This window comes from Portunus trituberculatus, chromosome 19, assembly GCF_017591435.1.
Source record: "Portunus trituberculatus isolate SZX2019 chromosome 19, ASM1759143v1, whole genome shotgun sequence".
NCBI classification, from domain to species: Eukaryota; Metazoa; Arthropoda; class Malacostraca; order Decapoda; family Portunidae; genus Portunus; species Portunus trituberculatus.
Genome location: NC_059273.1, coordinates 8,899,509 through 8,907,730, shown reverse-complemented (window position 1 = coordinate 8,907,730; position 8,222 = coordinate 8,899,509). Strand labels below are relative to the sequence as shown.

Sequence of the window (8,222 nt, the reverse complement as noted above, 5' to 3'; positions counted from 1 at the left end):
CTACATACCTTCATCATCACCATTACCATCACCACCACCAACACCACTACCTTCACAACCACCACCACCACCACAACCACCCACAACCACCTTCACCATGTATCACTGCGTATACCTCATAATTCTACATACCTTCATCATCACCATCACCACCACCACCATCACTACCATCACCATCACCACCATCACCACCACTCATCACACATACACACCACTCACCACCACCACCAAAAAAAAAAATTCACTTTAAATTCAATCACCATCCAATCAATCCACTAATAGACTCCACTTACAACTAAGGCCCATATTCTGAAACACTTCCGCGCTATACCTTCACTATTTTTAGGGGCTCCAGTTGAGGTGGCACGGGTTTCTAAGACTGCTTATGTGATTTTAGTGACATTTTAACAAGTTTCCTCCAATATCAACAGAAAAAATACTCTTTAGGATTCGGCTAATCGTCTCTGTAGTCTACTAGCTTTCATCCACCAATCCACCAATTTCTATACACGCACCAATCCACCCAGGTCACCCCAACCACCCTTCCCACCCACACCTCTAAATTTAACCCAGGTGAAATGGCGGCAATACAGAGACACACTAAACTAAGGGTGACAGGAATAGGGTGAAAAGGTGTGACTATGAGCTTTAAGGTCGAGAGGATGGAGAAGGTGGGCAGGTGCGCGCTTTACCTGCTTCCGGCCGGGCACACACACACACACACACACACACACACACACACACACACACACACACACACACACACACACACACACACACACACACACCTGCTTCCGCTGCTAATTACAGGTAGGATGAATAGGTGAGGCTGGGAGGATGGAGAGAGAGAGAGAGAGAGAGAGAGAGAGAGAGAGAGAGAGAGAGAGAGAGAGAGAGAGAGTTAAATAGGAGAAATGATGCAAAAAAGGAAGGTAGATAAATTCGTAGGGAGTAGATATGGAGTATGGGGAATGTATGGGGAGGAAGGGGAGGATATGGGGAATGGGGGGGATGGAAGCATAGACAGGTGGAAGAGGTTAATAACAAAGGGTAAAAATTAGACAGGTAGGGAAGATGGAGGAGGAGGAGGAGGAGGAGGAGGAGGAGGAGGAGGAGGAGGAGGAGGAGGAGGAGGACGGGAAGTGGTTATGTGACAGGCGAAAAACGTGGGAAAAGTAGCAGCAAACAGGAGATAGTGAGGAAGAGAAAAGGGAAGAGGAAAAGGAAGAGGAAAAGGAAGAGGAAGAGGAAGAAGGGAAGAGGGAAAAATTGATGGACAACACAAAAGGAAAAGATAAAATACAAATTACATATAAAAGAAAAGTGTGTGTGTGTGTGTGTGTGTGTGTGTGTGTGTGTGTGTGTGTGTGTGTGTGTGTGTGTGTGTGTGTGTGTGTGTGTGTGTGTGTGTGTGTGTGTGTGTGTGTGTGTGTGTGTGTGAAGGGGTCAAGTGTGTATGCGAGTGGAGAGATAAGAGGATGGAAGAAAGATTGCACGTTTGCGTAAGAGAGAGAGAGAGAGAGAGAGAGAGAGAGAGATACACACACGAAGATAAAATGAGAAAAATAGGATTGAATTACAGTACTCTCTCTCTCTCTCTCTCTCTCTCTCTCTCTCTCTCTCTCTCTCTCTCTCTCTCTCTCTCTCTCTCTCTCCTGTTTACATTTCAACACACGATCTGACCCGCTAAGGCCGCAGTCCCGCCACACCTCAAGGTTATGTGGGGCGTGAATCCGAGGCAGCGGGATCGAATAGCAAGGAAGTTCAAGGTTAAGGAATTGGATCGTATACACATTACCATAAAAAATCACCTCTCTCTTTCTCTCTCTCTCTCTCTCTCTCTCTCTCTCTCTCTCTCTCTCTCTCTCTCTCTCTCTCTCTCTCTCACTCACTAGTTAATTACAGCGAAAAATGCAAAATACCTCACCATTATTATTTTATTTCTCCTCATAGTCTCTCTCTCTCTCTCTCTCTCTCTCTCTCTCTCTCTCTCTCTCTCTCTCTCTCTCTCTCTCTCTCTCTCTCTCTCTCTCTCTCTCTCTCTCTCTCTCTCTCTCTCTCTCTCTCTCTCTCTCTCTCCTATATACTTCCCTTTCCTCCCTTTCATTCATCTCCACACAGATAAGCATTTCCGTGATTAATTGTACGTATCTTCGTCCTTGAACTCAGTTTTCACCTGTAATTTACCTGTGTCTTGCTTTGCTTCCATTCTCTTTGTTGTTTGAATGCTCCTTTGTCTTCTATAATTGTCCGTTTTGTGTTTGTCTGCTTGTCTGTCTGTCTGTCTGTCTGTTTGTCTATTTTCCTGTGGGTTATTGTGTATGTGTGTGTCTATTTACCTGTTTGTTTGTTTGTTTGTTTGTTTGTTTGTTTACGTCTTAGTATTCTTTATCAAAATGCTGTTGTATTCATAAACGTTGTGTTTTTTTTGTTTTTCCTGTTCTTTTTTTTTCTTCCTCTTCTTCTTTTTCTCTTTTTTTCTTTCGTTTTTTTCATTTTCTTTCTTCTTTTCTTCCTCTCTCTTTATTTCTTTTCGTTCTTTTACTTTATCTTCTTCATCCTCTTCCTCCTCATTTTCCTTTTCCTTTTCTCTTTCTTTCATCTTCTCTTCTTCCTCTCTTTATTTATTTTTCATTATTCTTCTTCATGTTCTTCATTCTCCTCATTTTTCTTTCCTTTTCTTTTTTCTTTCTTTTTATTCTCTTCCTTTCTCTGTATTTCTTCTTCCTTCTGCTTCTTCATCTTCTTACTCCTCCTCCTCATTATTTCTTTCCTTTTCTCTCTTTTTTTTCCTCTTCTCTTCTTCCTCCCTTTCTGTTTTTTTCTTCTTTGTCTTCTCCATCCTCCACTTCCTAACCTTTTCTTTCCTTCCTTTATTCTTCTCTTCTTGTTCCTTTCTTTATTTCTTTTTCATTCTTCTTCATCTTCATCATCCCTCTCGTCATCCTTCCCATTCTCTACCTCATCCTTATCTTCCACGCCTCTTCCACCTCCTCCTGTTTCGTCCACTCATTTCCTCTCCACTATTCTTTACCACTATGACAATGAAGGTACAAAAGAAATACAGGAACAATGAAGGAATGAAAGAAAAGGAGGGAAGAGGAAGAGAGAAAAGGGAGGACGAAGATTAGAGAAAGAAGAGGAAGAGGGGGAGGAAGAGAAGGCAAGGAGAGTAAGATGGAGGAGGAGGAGGAGGAGGAGGAGGAATGACAAAGATGAAGTAGCGAAGTAAGGAATGTGTTGTTTACTCTGACGTCACAAGGAGGACGAAAAGTAAACAAACAGCCGCCATCTTGTTTCCGTCCATTGGAAAACAAGGAACAGAAAATAAAAAGGAAAAACAAAAAGAAATTATGAAGAAGACTAAATAGAAAAAAGGTAGACAAATACAGGCTTAGATAGGAAAGAAAAGTGGTGGTGGTGGTGGTGGTGGGCTCCTTTCCAGTTTCCTTCCTCTTTGGTTCACCCCTTCCACCATTCCCTTCCCGCGCAGGTCACGGTGGCGGGGACAGAGACACAGATGAATGGTGGAACATTACTAGTGTGGAGGGGGAGGGAAGCAGCGGGACGGAGAGGGAGAGACGGATGGGACGAAAGGGTGAATGTATGGGCGGGTGGCTTACTGGGCTGATGGAGGGGAAGTGTTGACAGGAGGGCAAGGTGGGGGAGGTGAGGGAGGGGGAAAGCAGGGAGGTGGAGGGAAAGGGTGGGAAGGGAGGGACGTTTGGCCAGACGACGATGTCTATAGCATGTGTGTGTGTGTGTGTGTGTGTGTGTGTGTGTGTGTGTGTGTGTGTGTGTGTGTGTGTGTGTGTGTGTGTGTGTGTGTGTGTGTGTGTGTGTCTCACGCTGCTCCTGCCCACAGACCCCAGTGAAGGTGTACCTGCGGTTCATGCGTCCCGACATGGAGTATAAGACGCTGAGCCTGTCGTCGGGCACCACTTGCCGCCAGCTGGTGCTGATGCTGCTGGCCAAGTTCAGGCTGCGTCACCGCGACCCGAACCTCTTCTTCGTCACCATGGAGGTGACGCTGCGCACGCCGGGGGGCGGCGCCCCAGCGCGGCGCCTGCTGGTGCTGGACGACCAGGCGCGCCCCGCGGAGTTGCAGCAGTGCCGCCCGCGCGGCGAAGCGCGCTTCAGCGTGGGCGTGCGGCGTGGCGGCCTAGTGCGCGTGCACGACGGCATCCTCATGCCCGGGGTGAGTTCTGAGCAGTGCATGTGTGTGTACGTATGTATGTACGCACGTATGTTTATGTAGTGATGCACACACACACACACACACACACACACACACCCACCCCCTTCCTCTCCTCTTCCAGTCGCAGTACAAGTCGCTGCTGGTGTGTTACCGCACCACCTCGGAGGAGCTGGTGCAGCTGCTGCTCAACTGCTACAACAGCAAGGAGAGCCCAGCGCGTTACGCCATCCACGAGGTGTGCGCCACGCCCTACAGCGACCGCCCGCTGCGCCGCGACGAGTGTCCCCTGCTGGTGCAGAGTGAGTGGCCCCGCGCCGCACGGCCCCGCCTGTCCCTGGTGCTGCGCCGCACCGCAGCCTACGGCATCGCGCTGCCGCCCAGGGTGAGTAGCCTACACACGGACACACAGCCGGAGCCGCAGCCTTTGTGTGTGCCGCGCTCCAAATCCTTTTGATAATTCACTGTGTTAACCTGCGGCTCTGTGAGGCTCAGCCAATGTGCAAGTCAAAAAGTTGTTGTGTTGGCTTCACCTCATCACTGGATGTGTTCCCTTAATGGTGTGTGTGTGTGTGTGTGTGTGTGTGTGTGTGTGTGTGTGTGTGTGTGTGTGTGTGTGTGTGTGTGTCCATCAACCAGCCAGCCTGACACGTCCTCTCCCGCAGGCCTCGTGGCGCCACAGCCTGGGCCACTCAGACCACAGCACGGACACGGACTCAGAGCAGGAGGACGCCACCCCCGCCCCCCGCGTCTCCCGCGCTCCCAGCGATCCCCTGCCCCGGGTGTCCTCCAGCGACAGTCTCTTTACCGGTGACCTGGCCAACTCCTCCAGTCCTGCATCCTCCACCTCCAATTCGTCCTCATCATCATCCTCGTCATCCTCTTCCTCCTCATCTTCCTCCTCCTTCCTCCTCCTCCTCCTCCTCAAGAGTATCATGTGACTCAGGATTTTTCTCTCCTTCTTCCTCATCCAACGCCTCAACAGGATCTCCTTCCCCTCCACCCTCTCCTTGTCCTTCCTCCTCTTCTTCCTCCTCCACCTTTACCTGCACCTCCCTCCACCAGGAAGAGGAGGAGCGGCCCCCCTCACCTTCCCTCCCACCATCCACAATACATCTGGAGGAGTGTGATGTTTCCTCCTCCACCTCTTCTTCCTCCTCCTCCCTCCTCCTCCTCCACACTCCTCCCTCCTCCCCTGTGAGTGTGTATTCCATCTCCTACACCTCCTCCTCCTCCCCAGTGATCTCCAGATGTATCCTCCACACCACCTCCTCTCCCTCCTCCCCCGTGCCTCCACCAAGGGTTAGGCACCGATTACCTCCACCCTCCTCCATATCCTTCCCTTCTTCACCCATTCCTCCTCCAAGAACAAAGCACTCCTCCCTCCGCTCCTCCACCCGTTCTATCCCTCCTTATTTCCTCTCGTCCTTCTCCTCCTCCTCCTCTTGCTCCTCACTTCAGTCCCTCCCTCCACCTACTGTCTCCTCTTCCTCTTCCTCCTCCTCTTCATCATCTATCACCACCATCACCACCACGACGAGTCATCCCTCAGTGGTGACTCATGACTCAACAGAGGAGAGCATCAAGCAACTCGCAGCGGCCCTCGAGTCACTCAGGTCACTCACTATACGCTGCCCTGACTATGACAACTGCTTCTACATATAAGTCACGGTGAGTCACGAAAGATCACGCAGCGCTTTTCTCTCTCTCTCTCTCTCTCTCTCTCTCTCTCTCTCTCTCTCTCTCTCTCTCTCTCTAAGACACTCAGATCTTGAAATTATTGAGTAAATGAGAAAAAAATAAATAAAAATACACTCATTTATGTTATTCGTCATGAAGTAGAGACGAATATTTCTTCTTAAAGTTTAAATTTTCCCCAGCCACTTTATTTTTACCCCGGCGTGAAAGAAAGATAAGAATAAAAAAGAAAATGTTCCGCAAAAACTTAACGTTGGATGTAAAAAGAACGCGAAAACTTGATTCTGCTTCACGAATACACGAGGAAAATGAACAACTCTAGAAAATTTAATGTCAACGATTATCTCTTCTCCTCCTTCAACTTTATTACCATCATCTTCATCATCCTCTCTCTCTCTCTCTCTCTCTCTCTCTCTCTCTCTCTCTCTCTCTCTCTCTCTCTCTAAGTTCATCAGTCCATTGTCTCCCACAGAAAACATCTAAATTGACAGAGTTCACATCAAAATTACATAGCAAATCACTAGAAAACTCACTGTTGAATCACGAGGTACCTGACACAAGACGCGCCACAATATTAATACTACGCCTTAACCCTTTCAATACTGGGACACATTTTTACCTTACGATTTATGTATGTTTAGACCATTTTATTGACATTAGAAAGGGTCTATGGAGGTCAGAAGATTAATGGCCACAGTCTTAACTATTCTAATCCACCCCACACAAGTTTCTGCAGCTTTCGATAATCACCAAAGTAATGAGTATGGAAACGCGTCAAGGTACTGAAGGGGTTAAGATAATAGAAAAAATAGTAAATAAAAACCTTACCTTTAATCTGTTGCAGGAGTCATCAGTGGAGGACAGGACGAGGCAGAAGCGTAGGTGGAGGAGGAAAAGGAGAGAGTGACGACAAGACAGTGAGGAAGATGGATGAGGAAGAGAAGTGAGGCAGAGAAGAGTGAGGCGAATGACGACGACTATTAAACCAAAGAAGGAGGCGAGGAAGGAAGAGGAGGAGGCGTGATGAGGGAGGGGTGAGGGAGGAGGACGCAGGGAGGAGACAGGGAACTACAAATATGAGCGAGATAACCTCCACCAGCCTCCCCTACCTGACCCCCTCCCCCCTCCACAGCGTTCCCTCCTTCAGGTGCAGTAACTCACCAGGTTCATCAGTGGGTGCTTAGGTACAAAATGACTCACCTGGAAAGAAAGAAAACGGGAATTAATGAGAGGTATTCAAAGCATTACGAGACATTACCAAGCATTTCAAACACCAAAAGGAAGGGGAAGATGACGAAAGCATGAGATAAAAGGCTTGAATATGACGTTAACACCAAAATAAGTATTGAAGTTAATTAATGAGAAGGTATTATGCATTACAAGAGATTACCAAGGATTTCAAATAGCAAAAGACTCGATTTCTAACTAGACAACGTATAAAAGAAAGGGGAAAAATGTGTAATTCAATCTCAGTAATTCCAAACCTAACCTAACCTAAGGAGATTAACTAAATGTATTGGAAGGAACACAAAGAAAAACTGATACAGGTGTGAAGGGAATGAGAGCATGACAACACCTCCCTCCACCCCCGCTCCCTCTCTCACCAAGGTCACGGCTCACCTGTGCCTCACCAAGTAACGCCACACCTGGAGGTCACGGGGGTCACGCTCAGCTACCCACACCTGGCTGAAGGGCCCAGGTGTGTGTGAGCCAGACAGACAGAGAGGCGGCAAGAACAATAAAGTGGAAGGATATAATGGCAGTGAAAAACAGACACATGATACATGGGAAGACAAGCAGACGATGAAAATACACGCTACAGAAACACAGACAGACACGCTCCAGATACTCACACACAGACAGACAGACAGACAAGCGTACAAGCAAAAATGAGAAACTGAAATACAAAAGAACGAATAGATAGACTGATAGAAATACAGAAAAAACATAGAGAAGAAAAGAAAGACAGATAGACAGACAGATAGACAGACCCAGACAAATAGACAGAGAGACAGACAGATATCAAGAAGCATGTAGTTGAAATAATGTAAATAAAGAAACGAAAGGAAGAACAGAAATACAGACAGACAAACAAGAAGACAGACAGACATCAAGAAGCATATAGTTAAAATATAGAAAATAAAGAGACAGAACGAAGAATAGAAATACAGAGAGACAAACAAGAAGAAACACACAGACATAGACAGAAAGACACACAGACAGACAGACAGATATCAAGAAGCATGTAGTTAAAATAAAGAAGATAAGGAGACAGAAGGAAGAATAGAAATAGACGAACAAACAGACAGACAGACAGACACTAAGACAC

The 8,222-nt window shown here is 47.1% G+C and overlaps 1 protein-coding gene across 1 annotated transcript in view; it reads left to right on the top strand.

The window, feature by feature from the left end:
- LOC123506216 overlaps positions 1 to 7,783 on the top strand; it is a 40,356-nt gene extending 32,573 nt beyond the window's left edge. The window contains exons 3-6 of the mRNA XM_045258140.1: positions 3,866 to 4,198; positions 4,320 to 4,580; positions 4,861 to 5,866; positions 6,738 to 7,783. Coding sequence (XP_045114075.1) covers positions 3,866 to 4,198; positions 4,320 to 4,580; positions 4,861 to 5,136 — 870 coding nt within the window. The 3' untranslated portion in view covers positions 5,137 to 5,866; positions 6,738 to 7,783. The remainder of the gene's footprint in view (positions 1 to 3,865; positions 4,199 to 4,319; positions 4,581 to 4,860; positions 5,867 to 6,737) is intronic.
- Positions 7,784 to 8,222: the final 439 nt, after the last annotated feature.